At 45.3% G+C, this 22,997-nt stretch overlaps 1 protein-coding gene across 1 annotated transcript in view; it reads right to left on the bottom strand.

The window, feature by feature from the left end:
• SH2B1 (SH2B adaptor protein 1) overlaps positions 1–19,491 on the bottom strand; it is a 30,383-nt gene extending 10,892 nt beyond the window's left edge. The window contains exons 1-5 of the mRNA XM_070944485.1: positions 19,416–19,491; positions 7,189–8,114; positions 6,959–7,060; positions 5,790–5,881; positions 4,858–4,964 (exon numbers count right to left, since the gene is read on the bottom strand). Coding sequence (XP_070800586.1) covers positions 4,858–4,964; positions 5,790–5,881; positions 6,959–7,060; positions 7,189–8,037 — 1,150 coding nt within the window. The 5' untranslated portion in view covers positions 8,038–8,114; positions 19,416–19,491. The remainder of the gene's footprint in view (positions 1–4,857; positions 4,965–5,789; positions 5,882–6,958; positions 7,061–7,188; positions 8,115–19,415) is intronic.
• Positions 19,492–22,997: the final 3,506 nt, after the last annotated feature.

The following is a 22,997-nucleotide window of genomic DNA, read 5'->3' as shown; positions in this document are numbered from 1 at the left end:
AGATTCAACTGACTCAAGGTCACACAATAAGCTTCTCATCTGCCTGGGAGTTGAACTCTGGCCTCCCTGGTCCTGCTTTCACAATCATGCTCACCCTATGACAGCTCTACCTACTTTTTAAACAATCTAGAAAATTCTTCTTGGTTAAAAAAACCTGAAGTTTTTAATTTCTTTTAAAAATCCATCCCATATTTAAATGGCTTAGGAAAAATCTCTATGGGCTGGTATCTTTGCTTAGTGTAGCTGGTAAACTGATCTAGACAGAAGCTTCAGAAGGCTACTATAATACTTTACTTCCTCTGTTTAAGACAATCCTCAGCTTTGTATTAGTCAATTATTTATATGTCATTTTTCTATCAATGTTCACTGTTATTTTAATTTAGTCAACCCCAGAAAGCAAAGACAGGTAAAGGAATGAAAAAAACCTAGTTTCATTATTGATACTACATGGAATACAGGGAGTCCTTGACTTACAACCACAATTGAGCCCAAAATCTATGTTGCTAAATGAGAAATTTGTTAAATGAGTTTTACCCCATTTTTTATTATTATTATTATTTATTGGACTTACAGTGGGGCAAAAAAGTATTTAGTCAGCCACCAATTGTGCAAGTTCTCCCACTTAAAAAGATGAGAGGCCTGTAATTGTCATCATAGGTAGACCTCAACTAAGAAACAAAATGAGAAAACAAATCCAGACAATCACATTGTCTGATTTGGAAATAATTTATTTGCAAATTATGGTGGAAAATAAGTATTTGGTCACCTACAAACAAGCAAGATTTCTGGCTCTCACAGACCTTTAACAACTTCTTTAAGAGGCTCCTCTGTCCTCCACTCATTACCTGTATTAATGGCACCTGTTTGAACTTGTTATCAGTATAAAAGACACCTGTCCACAACCTCAAACAGTCACACTCCAAACTCCACTATGATGAAGACCAAAGAGCTGTTGAAGGACACCAGAAACAAAATTGTAGACCTGCACCAGGCTGGAAAGACTGAATCTGCAATAGGCAAGCAGCTTGGTGTGAAGAAATCAACTGTGGGAGCAATAATTAGAAAATGGAAGACATACAAGACCACTGATAATCTCCCTCGATCCGGGGCTCCACGCAAGATCTCACCCCCTGGAGTCAAAATGATCACAAGAACGGTGAGCAAAAATCCCAGAACCACACGGGGGGACCTAGTGAATGACCTGCAGAGAGCTGGGACCAACGTAACAAAGGCTACCATCAGTAACACACTACGCCGCCAGGGACTCAGATCCTGCAGTGCCAGACGTGTTCCCCTGCTTAAGCCAGTACATGTCCGGGCCCGTCTGAAGTTTGCTAGAGAGCATTTGAATGATCCAGAAGAGGATTGGGAGAATGTCATATGGCCAGATGAAACCAAAGTAGAACTGTTTGGTAGAAACACAACTTTGTGTTGCCAACAAAGGATATATAACAAAGTATTGAGATGAACTTTTGATATTGACCAAATACTTATTTTCCACCATAATTTGCAAATAAATTCTTTCCAAATCAGACAATGTGATTGTCTGGATTTGTTTTTTCATTTTGTCTCTCATAGTTGAGGTCTACCTATGATGACAATTACAGGCCTCTCTCATCTTTTTTAAGTGGGAGAACTTGCACAATTGGTGGCTGACTAAATACTTTTTTTGCCCCACTGTATATGCCGCCCTCTCTCCAAAGGACTCAGGGTGGCTCACATCAGTGAAACAATCCCAATAAATACACATTAAAACATACTAAGACAGACTAAAACCAATTTAAAACAGTAAACCCCATCAGTCCAGGCTAGGGCGTTTAAACAGCCATGTCTTAAGCTCGCGGCAGAAGGTACGAAGGTCCAGAGCCAATCGAAGACCCAAGGGAAGTTGATTCCAGAGGGTGGGTGCGCCCACAGAGAAGGCTCTACCCCTGGGGGTGGCCAGCCGACATTGTCTAGCCGACGGCACCCTGAGTAGGCCCTCTCTGTGAGAACGCACCGGGCGATGGGAGGTCGATGCTGGTTGCAGGTGGTCCGACAGATATCCTGGGCCTAACCAATGAAGGGCTTTATAGGTCAACACCAGCACCTTGAATCTCACCCGGAGGGCAACCAGCAACCAATGCAAGTCGCGCAGGAGAGGTGTAACATGGGAGTATCGGGATCCTCCCATTACAACCCGCGCAGCCGCATTCTGCACCAGCTGAAGCCTCCGAGTGGTCTTCACGGGCAGCCCCAGGTAGACAGCATTGCAGTAATCAATCCGGGAGGTGACTAGCGCATGAGTGACTGTGCATAGGGCATCTCGGTCCAAGTATGGGCGCAATTGGCGCACCAGGCGAACCTGGGCAAACGCCCCCCTGGTCATGGCTATTATATGCTCCTCCAAGCCCAGCCGTGAATCCAGGACGACACCCAAGTTGCGCGCCCTGTCTACAGGGGGCAACACCTCACCCCCTATAGTTAGAGATGGAACCTCTCATTCGGTCCGCGATGCCGGTATCCACAGCCACTCGGTCTTGGCCGGGTTGAGCCGAAGCCTGTTCCTCCCCATCCAGACCCGTACCGCTTCCAGGCACCAGGACATCACGTCGAGGGCATTGCTGGGCTGGTGTGGGGTGGATACAAAAAGCTGGGTATCATCAGCATACTGATGATACCTCACCCCAAAACCACAGATGATCTCTCCCAGCGGCTTCATGTAAATGTTGAACAGAAGAGGCGAGAGGACCGACCCCTGAGGCACCCCACAAGTGAGGCCTCATGGCCGACCTCTGCCCCCCCCGCCAACACCGCTTGCGTACAACCCGAGACGTAGGAGGCGAACCACCGTAAAACAGTACCTCCCACTCCCAACCCCTCGAGGCGTTGCAGCAGGATACCATGGTCGATGGTATCGAAGGCCGCTGAAAGATCTAACCTCTGTCCCGAGCCCTCCAGAGATCATCCACCAGCGCGACCAATGCCGTCTCCGTGCTGTATCCGGGCCTGAAACCCGATTGATACGGATCTAGATAATCTGCTTCATCCAGGGCCACTGTGAACTGACGTGCCACCACGCTCTCAACAACCTTCGCTACAAAGCGGAGGTTGGAAACCGGATGAAAGTTGCCTAAAATGGTCGGATCCAAGGCAGGTTTCTTGAGGAGGGGCCTATCCACATTTTATGTCTTTTCTTGCCACATTTGTTAAGTGATTACTGCAGTTGTTAAATTAGCAATACTGTTGTTAAGTGAATCTGGCTTCCCCATTGACTTTGCTTTTCAGAAGGTCAGAAAAGCTGATCACATGACCACAGGACACTGCAAGCATCATAAATATGAACCAGTTGTCAAGCATCGGAATATAAACCATGTGACCATGGGGATGCTGCAATTGTCATAAGTTATTGAGAAGTTGGAGCTGTGCTTTCTGCAGAATGTTTTCTGCCCTGTGTCCCTTCACTGAACACAGGTGCAGGCTGTTGGGGATGAGTCTGTGTTGTCTGCCTCTCAAACTGAAACGCAAATGGTTCCTGTAGTCTGCAGCCAAGAAGGCTCCACACACATTTGCACTACTCAGCTGACCCTGAGGACACAGATAAACCTCCAAGTGGCCTCAACGACTCTCTAAAAACAGGGGTGTTAAACTGGCGGCCCACAGGCCGGATGCATCACATGCAGGCCATGCCCACCCCGGCTCCGCAAAGGCAAAAAACGTTGTGATACATCATGTGAGATCACATGACGTGATCGAGTTTGACACCCGTGCTCTAAAAGAATGCAAATGACTAGCGGTCTGCAAGGAGTATAAATCCTCCCATTTCCCACCATACAGTCAGAGCTGAAGAAGCTTCTTGGATGAGAAGCGAAACGTCTTCAAAGAAAAACCAGAAAGTCCGGTTGCCTCCTGAAAAAGCACCTTTGGGACAACCATGACCTGGATGACTGAAAATCTCCACAGACATTCAAACATCGGTTCCTATAACATTCATGAAGAAAGCAATCACTAAAAAGACATATAATTCTACTAAATATAGTATTATCATAAATGATATTTTACATAGCAGTAGTAGTCAGAACTCTGTTTACAACCTAAAACTACCACACTCACAGAAAAGCCGATCAGTGGATAAGCCAATCCACGAAATTTTTTTCCAAAATACCATGAAAAATGTGCCACTAGTGGATAAGGCAACCCTCAAAATGTTTGTATGTTTTTAATTTTCACAATTGGCCTTACCCGAGGGGAATTTACAGATTATCCATTTTTCACTTATATTGGTTAAAAAATTGAAGATCAGTTTATCTGTAGATGGACTTATACACAAGTATAATACCCGAATAAGTCATATTACCTTATAAGTGGAACTCATTTGGGGGGGTGTTTTTGGCACCTACAATTCTTGGCTTATTTGCAAGTATATATAGCAATAGCACTTAAACTTATATACTGCTTCACAGTGCTTTACAGCCCTCTCTAAGCAGTTTACAGAGTCAGCATATTGCCCCCAACAATCTGGGTCCTCATTTTACCCACCTTGGAAGGATGGAAGGCTGAGTCAACCTTGAGCCGGTGAGAATCGAACTGCTGAACTGCTGGCAGCCGGCAGTCAGCTGAAGTAGCCTGCAGTTCTGCATTCTAACCACTGTGCCACAACGGCTCTTTAGTATATATAGTAGTACTCTTATGCCTGCTGGTTAAGATGTAGCATGGTAGAGCTTTTCAGAGAATGTCATCCTTGGGAGAAGCATTGTACAGTATGTTCTAATGCAAACAGACTGCCTGCACACAAAGTCATCACTGGAAAGCCTCTTTGTCCTTACCAAGAGATCAAGAAGGCATAACAGTGGGATATACATTGTGCCAAATACACACCTTGGCTGAGCTGTTCATTGCTCTCACTCGGCACCATGGGAAGTTCCCGCCTGGGCATGCTATCTGAGTGGTTCATGCATGGCTGCTCCAGGCTATCAGTGCTTTCTCTGTGGAGACAAGCATCATTAGCAATATGGTCATATTGATCATGTGACCATGGGGATGCCGCAATGGTCGTAAGTGTGAAAAATGGTCATAAGTCACTTTTTAAAGTGCCGTTGTAACTTTGAACAGTCACTAAATGAACTGTTGTAAGTAGAGGACTACCTGTAATAGGTGTTAGAAAAGGGGCCACCAGACAACTTTTGATTTTTGCCACCAAACAACACTTGCCACACAACATTTTTCCTACACTATTAAACCCCATTTGTGAGTTTTCCAGAGGCATTAGCTTCTACTGTTGGAAGCAAAAAGCCAAGATAACCTGGAGCTCTTCTCCAATTGCCTGTTTAAAGGAGTAAGCATCATGTACCTGTTCCACAGCCATCCAAACCTCAGGATTACACCACTGTTCAATTAACGTATAGTAAGAACATTACTGTTAATACCTGCATACCTGTTCTCTTTCTCTCTTATCCTAATTTTCCTTCTACAAGCTCTCATGAAAACCTGCTTTTTATAAAACTTTTATAAAACGTATTGTTTGTTATTATATCCCCGGTCTGTGCAGAAAAGACCAAGCCAGCAGTGCCAATAATGAGAGATGATAGAGCTGTTGTCTAAACATCTGAACAGTTACACATTTTCCACACCTGGTCTATTTTATAGAACCAGCAACTCTACAGAGGGAAAGTCTCAGTTCCCCATCAAGTTTTTGTTAGGCTATATAACTCTTCTCTCTTTACTTGTTGACTGAATCTGGGACTTTAAACCTGTATACTATGTATTCTACCACTGAGCTGTGGCCTTTCTTGATGCTTAGGGCAACTTACCCCAGGCCCATGCATTCCTGAATGTCAGTCAACCATGATCGCATCTGCAGTGAGTCAACAGTCTCAAGGATGTACTCCAAGGAACTTGACAGCTTGGAGAAAAGGGGAAAATAATAAATATACAACACTATAGGATGGGTTCTATTCTAAAGCCCCGTTTCCCTCTGAAATGATGAACTCGTATCAGTGAGAGTAGACCCCAACCTCAGCTGATATTATGAAGTTTATTGCAAACATGATATCCAAAATTGAAAAACATTCAATTGAATTGAATTGAATTGAATGAAGACCTGATCCCCATCCCATATGTTTCTTAGCTCTCTCAGTTTTGACTTTAGTACAGCTTTTAATAATATTTCAATCTGTGTAGTTTTAATGTTTTAATATTTTAATTATTTTTACTTGTTTTATACCTTGCAAACCACCCAGAGTCACTTTGCAGAGGAGACAGGTGGCATAAAAATTTAATAAATAAATAAAAATAAATAAATAAAATTTTAAGAATCTTGCATGCACATAAGCACAATTCAAATCCAAGGACTTAATCCATCTTTTCCTATCTTAAGGTGGTTACACACACAAAAAAAATATCAAGAACTTCATCTCTGGCTTTTGACAGAAGGGCACCAACACTGATCAAAATCAGCAACCAAAAATATCTTTTAGCAGTTGATTACCCCTCCCCTCATTCAGCTTTGAATTCTTTGCTAGATATGTTTGTGGTTATCTGCATTCCATTGCTTGAATTCTCAATGGTTTTAAGAATCACCGAGAACCCAAATTCCTTTCTCCAACACACATACTGATCTACTCACATCATTTAAGAAGTCATTTTATATACAAAAGGAGAGATGGATTCCTCTCCTCCCAAAGACATAAAAAAAAGTTTGGAAGAAGTAAATCTGCTCAGAAATATCACCACTGCCAAATGTAGGATACATTGCTAGAGAGGGAGGATAGAAAGGACCATTAATTTTCTCTTATAAAAATGCAACAGGCAAGAAGCAGACAACTGCTAAAAACAAACTCCAGCCAAAGGTTAGTGATGGATTCTGATTCAACGAACAGAAGAGGAAATTCAGTTCTATGCATCCCTTGGCTAGATACATAACTACTAATGTTTCAATTATTATCAAATCTTAACTGTACCCCATCAATCTTTTTCTGACCTTCAGCACAAAGGTGTTCTCTTTGTCTTGCATCTCCAGTGGAGTTGTTGTCCGCACATCCATTACACAGGAACAAGCAATGCTGACCTGTGGCTTTGTTGCCTGATGGTTGGGGTAGGAAAAAAAAAGACTGTTATAACAATATTCTCAAGGCCTAAATTAGGAACCCCAAGCTTTTGACTTTTCCCCATGACTTTTCTCTTGCCTGAACACAATGACTCATCGCTCACCTTTGGTGGGATGTAGAACTCCAACAGGTAACCCTTCCCTTCTCCCTTCCCTGCTTTGCGCAGGAGAAGACGGCATTTCTGCCAGTGTGTCCTACTGCCCCCGCCTGACTCATCATCAGCCACAATGTAGTTCAGTAGGCCTTCATGGCGCACACCAGCCAGTTCGACTCGGAGAGTGGCTGGGAAGGCTTTGTTGAGCCGAAGACGTTCGAATCGGTGAGTCCAACGCTCTGAGTCACCACCCACCGAAGAATTGGGATTATTGTTGGCTCCTGTGGATGTCCCATCTCCACCACCAGAGGATGATTCAGCCGAGGTCTTCCACTGCAGAATGCCACGTACGCTACCTCGGACACTGTGGCTAACACCGCGCAAAGAAAAGCGCTTCTTCAGCTTTGGCTTTGTAGCGGTAATGGCTGCCACAGCAGAAACATCTTCAGAGCTATGGGACTGGCTGCTAGAGAGGCCAAAGAGTGGGCCCAATGGAAGCTCAACAGGGGAAGCCACCGAGGAGTCACTGCAGGTCTCAGAGAGGTCCCGTGCAGAAGAACAACCAGTGAAAGGGGCAATGTCACAGCAGGGTGGCGAGTCACTGGTGTAAGCCTGGCTCACCTCAGCCTCAAAATGTTCTAGGAAGTGCTCTGCAAAGCGGTGTGAGAAAGCAGATTCGGCTCCTGGGGTGGCAAACTGGGGGTTCTCACCAAGGAAGGTCTGGAAACGACGGGCAAAATCAACTGCAGCAGCGCGAGCATGGACTTCGCAGAATTCCTGCCAACCCAAGGAGGGGAGAGAGGCAGGTTCTCCCATCCCTCCCCCAACTGGTGACAATGGCACTGTGCTTCCATTCATGACTGCCCAGGTGGGGCTAGGTAACTATACATCCAGTGCCAGGATTGGGTTGCTATTAGTATCAGTGGTTTTGTGACCTGAAGAGGGACAAACATAAAATGTATTATAAGCTATAGGGAAGAAACAATCTGCATAAATAATTTCCTTTCAGGGATTTTCTTATGAACCATTTCCTTTCCGTGCATGTTTCTTATTAATCAACCGGGGGGTGGGGGTGGGGGGGTGGAGTTGTCTTTGTTTGATTGAGAACTGTAACTGCTAACACCTTTACACTTCTGAGTATTTCACACATGCTTAAAGGCTTAAGATACCACTCTTAAAAACCAAAATAACAGAAGCATCAGAATATTTTAAAAATGACATGATGCAGAGAGCCAATTTTCCATCAGAAACATAATTGGAAAAACGGTGGAAACAAGGAAAAAACAATTGTATAAAAGAATGATATAGACTAGAGCTTGTGTGAAGGTTCTGACAGATGCCCTAATTAAATCATGATTCTCGAGCCAAGTTTCAAAAGGAATCCAATGATTTATTAGCAGCAGCATGCCAGCATCTACTCCCGTGAGGTTTACTCTGCCCTCACGTAAGTTACGGCCCACCTTTGACCCTGTTCCCCCCCTCCTTTCAGTCTGTGTCATAAATCACATTCTCCAACCAGGCACTCCCGCGGGCTGTAGAGACACGCCTCACACACTGGCTTTGGTAATCTGAGATTCACCGTTGGAAGAAGGTATGCATGGAATGTACTCCCCCTTACTTCTAATGGCAACTCGAGAGCAGACTGGAAATGCTTTTGCGAGTTGACATTCGGCTCCCCTCACTTCCTTGAAGGCGACCTGTGCAAGGCAAAAACAATTTGAGTACAGGTATAGGATTTAGGGATGTGTCCCCCCCCCCCAGGCTTGTTTGGATTTTCTGCATAGAATTTTGCTATAAGGCGATCAGCCTGGATGTTCCTACTCTTTACCCAAAAGGCCTCTGATAAGGGGTAACCTTCCACTTAATTAAGTATTGGATTTGTCTCCTGTGCCACCTCGAATCGAGGATTCGCTGACCGCATAATGGGTTTGACCCCCTATGACCACAGGGTCTGGGGGCTTGCAGGGTAGTGGCCTCAGGGTCGATCCGACCACGGGTTTTAAAAGGCTACTATGGAATACCAGGTGTATCTTCCCTATCAGTTGGGGCAATTTCAATTGCACTGTGACTGGGTTGATTATCTTGACTATGGGGATTGGTCCCATAAACTTTGGCCCCAGCTTCTTGCTAGGGAACTTTAACCTCAAATATTTTGTGGAGAGGTAAACCTTCTCCCCCAACTGGAATGGCTGTTGTGGAGCTCGGTGTTTGTCTGCCTGTTTATTATAGGTTTGTGCCGCTTTAGCTAGTGCTTTTTTGACATTCTCCCAGTTTGCTTTCAGCAATGACATCCAATCGGTCAAGCTGACTGTGGAGGGGGGATCCCTTAGATACTCAGGCATTGGGACAAAGTCCATGCCGCTCACTACTTTGAACGGGGTCTGTCCCGTGCTACTGTGAACAGCATTATTGTAAGCGACCTCAGCGAAAGGCAGGAGGTCCGCCCAATTGGACTGCTGATAGTTCATGTAGCATCTCAGGTACTGCTCTACCATGGTGTTCAGTCTCTCTGCCCCCCCCCCCATTGGTGCTCGGATGAAAAGCCGAGCTAAGGCCCTGGGATGACCCACTGGATCTCAGGAACTCCCTCCAGAACTTAGCCGTGAACTGGACCCCTCTGTACAAAATAATTCTCCGTGGTACTCCATGCAGGCGGTAGATGTGCTTCAGGAACAGTTTGGCCAACTGGTGGGCTGAGGGTAGTGCTCTGCAGGGTATGGAGTGCGCCTGTTTGGAGAATAGGTCTATTACAGTCCAGATCACCGTGTTTCCCCCACTTTTCCGCAACTCCACTATAAAGTCCATTGCGATCTCCTCCCATGGTCTCGTTGGTTCTGCTACCGGTTGCAGCAGTCTGAGGGGTTTTCCTGGTCATTTCTTCATTGTGGCGCAGATGGTGCAACTTTTCACATAACTGTCCACGTCTTTCTTTATTCTGGGCCACCAGAACTGCCTCCGTGCCAAGTGTAAAGTCTTTAGGAACCTGAAGTGGCCTGCCGGTTTAACGCCGTGGCTCCTCTGGAGGATTAAGGTGTATAGGGATTCTGAGATGTAAAGTTTCGTCCCCTTCCATGCGAGGTCAACTCTTTTCGTCAAGATGTGTTGGTTGTCTCAGAACCAGGGGTCTGCTAGCAGTTCGATTTTGAGTTTTGTGGTTAGGTCACTCGTTGATTGGTCTTGTTGGTCGCGGCGTTGTTGACTGGTGGTCACTTGTGCAGCCACTTGAGTAGGGGGAACGATGGCATCCACTATTTGCTCCCGCTTGCATTTATACTGAGGCATGCGGGAGAGGGTGTCGGCTAGGAAGTTCCTCCCCCCTGGGATGTGCTTTAGTATGAAGTCGAAACGGTTGAAGTATTGAGCCCAACAGACTTATTTGTGTGAAAGTTTTCATGGGGTCCTGAGAGCCTCCAGATTTTTGCGGTCAGTGCAGACTTCGAACGGTTTCTTACCCCTTCCAGCAGGTGTTGCCAGGTTAAAAGTGCCCATCTCACTGCAAAAGCCTCTTTTTCCCACACGGCCCATTGCCTGTGTCTGTGAGCTTGCGGGAGGTGTAGGCGCAGGGTTGTAAGTTTCCTTGACTGTTTCTTTGGAGCAGCACTGCTCCCACTGCCATGTTGCTGGCATCTGCTTGGATAACGAAGGGTTGTTCGGGGTCAGGATGCTTCAGCACCAGTTCCTTTGCAAACAGTTCTTTTAGTGTTTCAAATGCCTCTTGGCAGGTTAGGTCCCACTGTAGGGGTTGTCCCGGGCGGGGTTTCGTCCCTGGGCCCCCTGTCTTTAGGACACCTGTCATGGGTTTGGCAATCTTTGCGAAGGAGGGGATGAATTGTCTGTAGAAGTTTGCGAACCCTAGGAAGGTTTGTAGCTGTCTGCGGGTGCGAGAGGGTTGCCAGCCTAGGACGGATTGTACTTTGGCTGGGTCCATCTCTATACCCTTATTTGACACTCGGTAGCCCAGGTAGTCTAGCCGTGCATGGTGAACTTCACATTTTGACAGCTGACGTACAGGTTGGCTGCCAGACGTTTTTCTAGTACCCGACAAACTAAGGGTATGTGGTCGTTCTTGGTCTCAGTGTAGATGAGGATGTCATTCAGGTAGATGAGGACCCTCTTGTAGAGGTGCTCATGCAGCCCCTCATTTATTAACTGCATGAACACCGTCGGGGCTCCCTGCAGTCTGAAAGGCATTACTTTGAATTGGAAGCTCCCTAGGGGGCAGTTGAACGTTGTTTTCCATTCATCTCCCTCCCTGATGCGGACTCGGTAGTATGCTTCTCTGAGGTGAAAACTTTTGGTGAAAACTTTTCCCTTGGCTAGGTGAGATGGCATGTCATCATGAGGGGGAGGGGTTATAGGTTGTGTATGCACACAGCATTTATTCCTCCAAAGTCCATGCACAATCTCATAGTTCCATCTTTTTTTCTTTGAAGAGGACTGGCGCTGTGACCCGTGGCTTGGCTAGCTCAATAAACCCCCTTCCTAGGTTTTTGTCTATGTATTTGCACATTTCTTGCATTTCCAAGGGCGTCATGGCATACAGTTTGGGCTTGGGTAGTTTTGCCCCAGGGATGATTTTGTTGGCGCAGTCTGCCTCATGGTGGGGAGGCAGGATGTAGCACTCGGTCTCGCTGAATACTTCTGCGAGGTCCTGATATTCCCACAGGATCTGTTCGGCCTCTGGGGTTTTGTTGGACGTGGCTGCCAGTTGTTCTGGTGGGCTCTTTTGGAGGGATCCCTAAGTGGGCGGTATTTCTGCTTGCTGGTGTGGGGGGGTTGGGGTCCCCTTGCTATCCTCAGTCTGCGGCTGCCCCCTTGCAGCCCCTTGTGGGGATGGTCAGTCCCCACTTGTCTAGCCAGGAGAGTCCCAGTATGACTGTGTCTGCCATTTTGGGGGCTATTACGAATCGAATTACTTCCCAGTGATTCGCTAGCTCTAGCCTCACTGGTTCGGTTAGGTGGGTGGCATAGGCTCCCCCCAGTAGGGACCCATCAACCTGTTTGAATCGGATCGGGTGGGTCAGCCTTTTCGCTCTGATCCCCAGTTCCAGGACTGTGGTTTGGTTGATCAAGCCATCTAGTGCAGCCTGAGTCTATTAGGGCCTGAAAAGTCCCCTGGGTGTTCTGACCTAGGCTTCCTGAGTCATTAAAACACACAAGTACTCCCAAAAACCTCTTTTATTGCAACAGCTGTGAATTCTGTTCATTCACAGATGAGTCCCAAATAGTTGTGAGTTCTTCGGGATAAGGCTGATAATCACTCACCTTTATCCCCCTTGACACACTGCCAAAGACCTAATTGGCAAAGCTACAGGGAGTCCAGAATCAAAACAGAGCTTCAGACTTTAAACTGAACAGAATTAACGACGTTGTTTCCTGCAAAGGCCCACGTGCCTTTGCTCCTCTTTTAAGTCTTATGAGAGGGGCCAATCATCTCCAAGCCCCACTCCCTAGTTGTCCCTTTTGTTTTAACTGTTCTTGCCTTCTGGCAGCTCTGCGCATGCGCATACTGGGACCAGGCTCCCCCTGTTCCTCTGCCTCACTGAGGTCTGACTCTGGAGGCTCCGGAGGCAACACGTACCTCCCAGATGGTCCTTTCTCTGCCTCCGACGCAGAGCCCTCGTCTAAGCCTTCCCCAGACTCCAGGACTGGCCCATGTTCCTCCCCAACCTTCTCACTGTCCGACTCTGCTGCCAGCTCTGCAGGCTGCCAGCAGACCACAACACTGGGTTCTGGTTTTTGGGGCTGTTAGGCGTATTGGGAAAACGAAGGGATGAACTGGTTCACTCACCATTGGGTCGTTTTCACCCTATGTCAGCATTTCACGCTGCACTTACTCCAATGCTGACATTAGAAGAAGAAGCGGAGGCATTTGGAAAGAGACATTTGACCCTTCACCTACTTATTTTCACTGGAGAGAATATCACCTAGGAGATGGGATGGGAGGGGGGAAATTCCTTTGAGGCGAGCAGTAGATTAGGGGCAGAGTGACGGGGAAGATGGCCAATGAGTATAGAGGAGTGGGGAAAGGAAAAGGAGGGTTTGCCTGAGGAAGCCAGACTTGGCTGCAATGAGTCGGGGATAGAATGTGCGTGCTTAATAAATTAGAGTTTTATTTCAAAGACTTTGTTTGAAATGCAATTTATTCAAGACGACTTCGAAAGCTGACACCCTCGTCCTTGCTATCGTAGGGTTCAGGCGACTGGTCGTCGTTGCCTGGGGCTCCCCCCCCCCTTGGGCTGGGTGGGGAGGGACCTCTGCAGCCTGGAGGGCCATCCGGAATGTTTTGGTGGCACGCTTGGGGCCTTGTTCCGGTCGCACCCTGGGTGGTGGCTCTGGCCTTGGTTTCAGGGCTGGGGTTGCGCATTCTGATGCCATGTGGCCTATCCCCCCGCATCTGTAGCATTTCAGCAGACTTCATGGGAGGGCTGGTTTTGGGGCCGGCTGTGGTGCTGTTGTTCCGTCGGTTGGGTGGTCTCTGTTCTGGTTGACCTCTCTCTTTGGTGTCCGGTTGTTCTCTCATGTCGATGGCGCACAGCCCGCCGTCAAATTTTATGGCCACTCAGAACCACTCAGAGAGTTGGTTCGGGATGTCCCGGTACGCAGTTACCTGGGTAATTTGCTTGTCCAGGCTTGTCCTGAAAAAGTGCACCAACAGCCGCTCTGGTAGAGGAGGTAGCTTCCCCATGATTCTCCTGAATTCACGGATGTATTCCTTGATGGGTCGCCCCCTTTGCATTAGATTTCTGAGCTCGTCTTCCACGTAGGGGTCCTCCTCCGCCTCCTCAAACCTGGCCTCTAGCAGTTGTAGGAAGTCTGCATCTTGCAGTTGGGGGGCTCTCCTCTTGTGGAGGGCTGCTAGCCATTCCTTTGCTTCTCCCTCTAGCCCCTCTGTGATGGTGTTCACCATGGCTCTGGGGGATGGATAGAGGTGTCCCTAGCGTTCTAGGTGGATCTCAGCCGAGTCAAGGAATAGAGCTAGTTGGTCTGAGTCCCCATCAAACTCACCTGAAGCAGGGCGGTTTGTTCAGCACTACTCCTCCCTCCTCCTGTCGGCCCCTGTAAGTTTGCGCTTGATGCGGCTGGCCCTCTTCCTCGGCTCTAGTTTCAAGAGAGGGAGGGGGTTGTCTGCCCTGGATGGCCTGCCCTTTGCATGGGAGGGGCACTGGCTGCAGTCCCGGGCTCTTTCTCCTTCTGACGGGTGGAGAAGGGGGGCTGCATTCCAGTCTGCGTCTCCTCACTTCAAAAGGATCCGCTGCCGGCATCTACTCCCGTGAGGTTTGCTCTGCCCTCACGTAAGTTAAGGCCCACCTTTGACCCTGTTCCCCCCCCACTTTCAGTCTGTGTCATAAATCACATTCTCCAACCAGGCACTCCTGTGGGCTGTAGAGACACACCTCACACGCTGGCTTTGGTAATCTGAGATTCACCGTTGGAAGAAGGTATGCGTAGAGTGTACTCCCCCCCTTACTTGTAATGGCAACTTGAGAGCAGACTAGAAATGCTTTTGTGAGTTGACAGGTTGCACATTTTGGGGAAGCAGAAGCAATGCTGTCTATATAATTGGACTAGCTAAAATAACCACTATTCCTTAGTGAAAGCAAAGCTAAACGTTATTTTCTGGATAAAATAAATTCTCAGACTGAATCAGTAAGCCAAGTATCACCCTATATTTATTGTATGGATATGGGGATGATTAGGTCACAATGGTGTGATAGATCTTACCATCAGACTGAACCGCCATACTTCTGTATAATTAATACAGTCTCAGGGAAAAAACAAAGATAGGTAAAATATAAACTGCAGTGCATTGGCAAGTTTCCATTAGATGAACAATCCCTTGCTGGATTTTGAGACTTCCAAAGAATGCTGGGACCAAGTACATTATATGGCGATCTTAATTTGCAAGACACTATATTTTTGATAAAGAATGCATACTCCTGAAAGTTGTACTTCTTTTGCAAATTTAAATACAGTACACCTGTTGAAATGATATTTCTAACAAATTTAAGATTCAGTCAATCATCCCCTAAAATAGATAAAGCAAAAGATTATGCCTACCTCATGAACATACAGGTGAAACTCGAAAAATTAGAATATCGTGCAAAAATTCATTTATTTCAGTAATACAACTTAAAAGGTGAAACTAATATATGAGATAGACTCGTTACATGCAAAGCGAGATAGTTCAAGCCTTGATTTGTCATACTTTTGATGATTATGGCTTACAGCTCATGAAAACCCCAAATTCACAATCTCAGAAAATTAGAATATTGTGAAAAGGTTCAATATTCTAGGCTCAAAGTGTCCCACTCTAATCAGCTAATTAAGCCATAACACCTGCAAAGGGTTCCTGAGCCTTTAAATCGTCTCTCAGTCTGGTTCAGTAGGAATCACAATCATGGGAAAGACTGCTGACCTGACAGTTGTGCAGAAAACCATCATTGACACCCTCCATAAGGAGGGAAAGCCTCAAAAGGTAATTGCAAAAGAAGTTGGATGTTCCCAAAGTGCTGTATCAAAGCACATTAATAGAAAGTTATGTGGAAGGGAAAAGTGTGGAAGAAAAAGGTGCACAAGCAGCAGTGATAACTGCAGTCTGGAGAGGATTGTCAGGAAAAGGCCATTCAAAAGTGTTGGGGACTTTCACAAGGAGTGGACAGAGGCTGGAGTCAGTGCATCAAGAGCCACCACACACAGACGGATCCTGGACATGGGCTTCAAATGTCGTATTCTTCGTCAAGCCGCTCCTGAACAACAAACAACATCAGAAGCATCTTACCTGGGCTAAAGAAAAAAAGAAGTGGTCTGTTGCTCAGTGGTCCAAAGTCCTCTTTTCTGATGAGAGCAACTTTTGCATCTCATTTGGAAACCAAGGACCCAGAGTCTGGAGGAAGAATGGAGAGGCACACACTGCAAGATGCTTGAAGTCCAGTGTGAAGTTTCCACAGTCTGTGTTGATTTGGGGAGCCATGTCATCTGCTGGTGTTGGTCCACTGTGCTTCATTAAGTCCAGGGTCAACGCAGCCGTCTACCAGGAGATTTTGGAGCACTTCATGCTTCCTTCCGCAGACAAGCTTTATGGGGATGCTGACTTCATTTTCCAGCAGGACCTGGCACCTGCCCACACTGCCAAAAGTACCAAAACCTGGTTCAATGACCATGGGATTACTGTGCTTGATTGGCCAGCAAACTCGCCTGACCTGAACCCCATAGAGAATCTATGGGGCATTGCCAAGAGAAAGATGAGAGACATGAGACCGAACAATGCAGAAGAGCTGAAGGCAGCTATTGAAGCATCCTGGTCTTCCATAACACCTCAGCAGTGCCACAGGCTGATAGCATCCATGCCACGCCGCATTGAGGCAGTAATTGATGCAAAAGGGGCCCAAACCAAGTACTGAGTACATACGCATGCTTATACTTTTCAGAGGTCCGATATTGTTCTATGTACAATCCTTGTTTTATTGATTTCATGTAATATTCTAATTTTCTGAGATTGTGAATTTGGGGTTTTCATGAGCTGTAAGCCATAATCATCAAAATTATGACAAATCAAGGCTTGAACTATTTTGCTTTGTATGTAATGAGTCTATCTCATATATTAGTTTCACCTTTTAAGTTGCATTACTGAAATAAATGAACTTTTGCACAATATTCTAATTTTTCGAGTTTCACCTGTATGCAGTACAGTTCTTACTATAGTATTTCCCATGCTTGAAATCATTTTTACACAGAGCCCCTGCATATCAAGGGAAAAACTTTTAATGTTTTACATGGAGGGAGTTTTCAGTCTAAGCATGTCTTTTCAAACCAGTGACCTATTTGCATTTCCAAAATGTCAAAACCTCAAAAAAGGAACTGTATCATCAACTATCAACTCATTTGGTAAAGCATACATCTGTAAAGGTTTCATGCAAGAACCTAAGTCTTTCCACAGTACAGCTAACTATCAAAAGCTATTTGTATAATTATGCAATTCAATCTTCCCTTGTTCTTTAAATTTGAGACTAGTCCAAATTTTTTGGTCTCACAAAAGAGAACATACTTATCTCTGTTATCCCTTAGGAAAAGCCTAGGTCACTTTATTTTCATCCCATCATTATTATTTTTTATAAATAACTCAAAGCAACAAACATACCTAAAACTCCTTCCACCTATTTTCCCCAACAGCAACCCTGTAAAATAGGTTGGGCTAAGAGCATCAATGGCCCCAAGTTACCAGGCCAGTTTTCATGGCTAAGGTGAGACTAGAATAATGTATTATATTCAAGTAGTAGCAGACCTATTTTATAACCTGAATGGACATAATCTATATATATAAAAGTGAAATACCACTCACGCATCATCACAAAATCTCCAGAACCGTAAAGCCTACAATCTTGAAATTTGCCCCGTATGTTCCTCTTCGCTTCTAGGTGCTCACTAAGAAAGTATTTTTCGAAATGACCATCAGAGCATTAGTATTTCCTATATTATTATTAACAGGGTCTGATGCTAAGGAGTTCTACTCCCCCTCCCCACCTGAAAAGAAATCTGTTCCAAATGCAAAACACAAGCAGAGGAGAGGAGTTTCAGTTTTACTTTCACAGCAGCAAGTAGCTTTAACAGTTGAGCTAAGCCATAGCCAGGCTCCTTTCTGTCTCCTTCTTGCTCACACACCAAATACAAGGCTGAGGGAGAGAAGGGGATAGGATAGGGGAGGCTTCTGTGGGGCAAGCCAGAGGGAGAGAAGGGGAGAGGCGAGGCCAATTGTAACTATTAATTTTCAAGCTGTAAGTGTCGATTTATCAAGCCCGATTACATAGTTTCGTAGTGGAGTATTCAGCTAATAATAGTAGAATATGTAGAATTAGGGGGACATAATAGTAGAATCAGTAGAGTTGGTTTGGCTTGCTGTTTTGCTTCTGTAAGAATTGCTTTGCTAAGAATTAGAATTGCATCTGCCATTTGCTTCTACCAATGATCTAACTTCTGTTATCTTGTTTTTTTGTACAACACAGTGCCCGGAGCGGGTTATGTCATGGCTTGGCAGGGTTACATCAGGCAAATACCTGTTGCTAAGCACCCAGCCCCTCTGTTGCTAAGCACTCAGCCCCCGTTCCTTGCTGCACTGCTAAAGGAAGGCCTGGATGGGGGGGGGGGCAGAATTGGGTACTAAGCTGATGTCTGAAGGTATAAAAGGACTCCATACTTTCCCCAAGGTGTGGCTATTCCTTACATGCATTGTGTCTGTATGTTCTGGATATAGTTTCACCCAGTATTTTGTTTTGGGCAAAAATAAAATCTGCTTCTTTTTGCAAGCCTCGTCTCAAGTCTCACTCTCTTTGGCATCTCAGTGGCTCGGGGAAACTTCTGGGACCTTACAAACCTATTCTCTAGACCTTTGATTTTTAAACTGAGAGTGAATACTATCCAGTTCAGCAAAGATACTGAACCTTCCTTGAAATGTGCATTTCTTTGAACTTGGGATCAGCATAAGTAGGAAAACATTTATCTAATGAAGAACAAGATAAATGTTGTGGGATGGTCCCACCTATATGGAAAATGTTCCTACAACTGAAAATTTGCTGTAGCAGTATCTTTTAGGCATGCAACCGAGGACCTAGAAATGCCATTAAATATAGGATTTTTTTGCATGAAAAGCAAAAACTCTGAGATGCTGTACTTTCTGTGGTTTAGGCACTAAAGCAAAAAATTGACAAAGCGAGCAACACCTCTAGCTAAAGATATTGGAGCGGAACCAGTTTATCTGCAAGCAATTATTATGTGCAGACTGGAAACGCGGAAGTTGCTTGTCACATGCATTTCAAAGACAGGGCGTTACACGCCTTAAAGACCTCCTGCATCGGAGTGAACCGATTCACATGACGTGGCTCCTTTCTCGCCACGCTCCTGCTGACGGGAAAAGCCCCGCTTGGCGACATGCTGCTGCACTCTTCAGAACTTGCCCGTGCGGCCTTCTGAGCGCCGTTGGTGGGAAGCAAGGAGCCGCTTGATTGACGAGCCTCACAGTCGTACCTTGAACTAGGCTGTGAAGTAAAAGAGACCACCACCACCCCACCTCCAGATCCTGAACCCAGCAACCCAAGACATCGCACTCGAGGGAGGGACGGGGACAGAAGACGAGCCGTTCTCAAGGGCGGACAGGGGAGCCGAATGGAGGGGAAAAGGTCTCCGCGCGAGCGGGAAAAGGAAAAGGGGCCTCGGTTCGGCTGGGCGCACCTGTCACTCACCATCCCGGCCCTGGGTTCCTTCCAGGAGAAAGGGTTTCTTTGTCCCCCCATCTCTCTCTCTCTCTCTCTCTCTCTCTCTCTCCCTGGCTTTCTTGCAGCATTTCCGCTTCCGGGTTTTGTTTTTGTCGTATCGTTTTCCTGTTTTCACTTCCGTTTTCGTCATCAACTCGGAGGAAGTAAAGGCCGAAGGGATATAAACAACGAGCTTTACCCATAGAGAGTAAATGGACCCGGCTAGAAGGGTCACGGGAAATTCAGAGATTCTGTAACGAAGCTCTCCTTCTCCGTTGGACATTGCGTCTAAGTAGTTATCATAGCGGCCCGTGACGTAATTGACGAATGCTCAAGGGACGCTTCGGTTGCTCGGGCAACGGCACAGTTACCATTCGGGGAATTGCGAAAGGCACGCGGAACTCCCCACCTTTTGCAATTCCCCGAATGGTAACTAGGAAGTACTGTAAACCCCATGCCATTCAACGGGGTTGTTCTTATGCCAAGGTTGGAAGTACTTGTATGCGACTTTTGTGCATATACAGAGTGCTTTCTCTAAGGAAAGCCTTCTGTCAACCTAGATGGCTAGAGGAATTTCCACACCAAAAATGTGTTTGGCGGCTAGTTATGATTCACGCTTCCATTTATACTGTTTGGTCGTGACAGGTAGAGGTAGTCCAGTGCGGGGATTCAAATAATTTTAACAACCGGTTCTCTGCCCTAATGACTGGGTGGTCATGTGACTGGGTGGTCATGTGACTGGGTGGGCGTGGCCAACTCGACGTCACTTCTTTGCTCTAATGACTGTTTTAAGTATAAAAAAAGATATACCAAAAGGTAGTTTATTATTTCATGCATTTAATACTTAAATAAGAACAATAAAAGAGGTACACAAAACTAGATTTTGTTACTAGAAAGAGTTTTACAATATTAATGAAAATCTATTAAAAAGTACCTGACAAAAAACAATAAAACTGTTATGTAAGGTATTTCCAAATTGTTGTTTGATTGACTTCCTCACTTGCACTTTTCTTCAGTTTTACTGGAGCATCTTTGGCTATGTGATTTACTCTTAACCATTTTTTGACTGTAGGAATAGGATCCCATTCCTTTAGAGGTAGGCCAATTAGACTAATAGTCATTATGTTTGTTATATTGGAAACAGGTGACTTCTCTTTGAACATATCTTCATCTTTGAAAAACCCCTTTCCGCTTCTGCTGAATTTACAGCAATTGTTCTGACAATATTTTTAGCTTTTTGAATACTGTCAGGAATTGTGTATTTCTGGGAAATTTTAAAAACGTTTTCTACAAAATCTCGATAATTGTTAGTATTAATTTGGTAATTAAAAATGTCACTAAATAGGAGCAATTGTTCTTCAGCTGCTTTCCATGGAACTACTACTACTTCAACATTTTCCTCTTTTAAATGGGAATTTTAAATTTGGTTTAAATTATTGGGGTTTTTAAAATGGTTCAGCCAAATTTATTTAATCGGTTTTATCTCTGTTTTAAATTTTGTATCTATATGTTTTATTTCATGGCTGTTCACTGCCCTGAGTCCTTCGGTAGTAGGGCGGTATACAAATTTAATTAATAATAATAATTAATAATAACATTCCAGTAATCTGGCTCCAAAAAATTGAGAAATTGTAATTTATTCCTGTCTTGAAATTGGCTACAACCTGTTTTTAAATGTTCACAATCCATTAATCTTTTATTCAAATTCGTTATGATGTTTTCTAAAAGTCTTTCCCGAGGAAGCCCAACAAATTGATGATTTTCTACAAATTTTATATTTTTGAAGGTTTCTGAAGTAATAAATCAACTTTTTTTTCGTATACTGTTGTGACCCAGGCCCAAGTAAGTAGTAGGAAAATCAGTCAGTGAAAAAACAAACTTTATTCGAACAGCTGAGAATTACTTCATTCCCAGTGTCGTTCAACTAAATTAAAGCAAATTCCTCCCAACACAAATTCCTCAGTCCTATCGCAAACCTTGTCCAATTAGGCAAACTGCCAAAGGCCTTTCTTGGCAAACGTTCAGAAGTCACAGATACAAAAATAAATACAAGACGAAGACTAAGAAGAAGACGAAGCTACCAACGTTGTTTTCCGGCAAAGCCCAAATGCCGTTGCTGGTCTGTTTTAAGCCTTATGGGAGGGGCCAATCATCTCTTGGCCCTACTCCCGAGTTGTCCTCTTTGCTTGAGCTGCTCTTACCTTCTGGCAGCTCTTCTCATGTGTGCATTAGGAACAGGGTCCTCCTGTTCCTCTGCCTCACTCCTATCAGTCTCTGGAGGCTCTGGAGTCCGTACCTCACTCCCCGATGGCCCTGGCCCCATCTCTGCCTATGACGCAGAGCCCTCATCTGGGCCTTCCCCAGCCTCCAGGACTGGCCCATGTTCTTCCTCAGCCTCATCGCTGTCCGACTCCGCTGCCAGCTCCGCAGGCTGCTGGCGGACCACAACAGTTCCTGTATCTCATCCAATACTGTCATTTCCAAGTAAAAACCATATAGCTTTGCATCTTTTTCATATCTCAATTGTATTTGCAGCTGAGTATACCACTCCATTTCAATCCCTTGTTCATCTAGTTCTTGTTTCGTTTTCAATTCCCCTGTTGCTGATAAAATATTTTTATATCTTATAATGTTTCCCATGTTAATAATAATTAGGTGTACTAATGCTTCCATTGTTGAAAGCCATGTTGGTATTTTCAGATAATGTTTTTCTCTAGTCTTCTCCCATACTAATAATGCATTTCTTACATAATGCCTTTGAAAATAACTATGCATCTTATTTTTCCCATACCATAAAAAAGCATGCCAACCGAATTGTAAATCGTGCCCCTCCAAAGTTAGTAATCTCGTATTTCTTAATACAATCCATTCTTTTATCCAAGATAATGCTGCTGCTTGGTAGTATAATTCCCAGTTTGGTAGGCCAAATCCTCCTCTTAGTCTTGCATCTTGTAACATTTTCATATTAATTCTCACCTTTTTTCCCTGCCATATAAATTTCAATATCATTCTGTTCAAGTTTTCAAAGTATTTCTTTTCCAGTTTTATCGGTATTGTTTGAAATAAAAACAGTCTAGGTCCGTGATGGCGAACCTATGGCACGCGTGCCACAGGTGGCACGCGGAGCCATATTAGTGGGCATGCCAGCTCAGCTCTGGGGTGCATGCGCGCGCCAGCCAGCTGATTTTCGGGCCTTCTGGGCCCACCAGAAGTATGGAAACAGGCTGTTTCCTGCCTCTGGAGGGCCTGCGGGGGGTGGGGAAGGCCCGTTTTTTTTTCTTACCTGGCTCCAGATCCTCTCTGTGTATCTGGGAACGGCGAAAACAGCCTTTCCCACTTCCTTGGAGGCCCTATGGAGGCTCAAAGGGCCCATTTCCCCACTCCCCGTGGGGCAGGAAGTGACATTTTTTCCTGTCCCCAGCCTCCAGAGACTCCTAGAGAGGCTCCTAGAGACTCCTAGAGAGGCTCCTAGAGACTCCTAGAGAGGCTCCTAGAGACTCCTAGAGAGGTTCTGGAGGCTGGGGACAGCAAAAAATGTCACTTCCTGTCCCACCGGGAGTTGGGAAATGG

The sequence above is a fragment of the Pituophis catenifer genome, unplaced genomic scaffold (assembly GCF_029215685.1).
Source record: "Pituophis catenifer annectens isolate HBS135680 unplaced genomic scaffold, rPitCat1.0.hap2 SCAF_5, whole genome shotgun sequence".
NCBI classification, from domain to species: Eukaryota; Metazoa; Chordata; class Lepidosauria; order Squamata; family Colubridae; genus Pituophis; species Pituophis catenifer.
The sequence above is the reverse complement of the archived record's forward strand: the minus strand, read 5'-3'. Positions and strand labels throughout refer to the sequence as shown.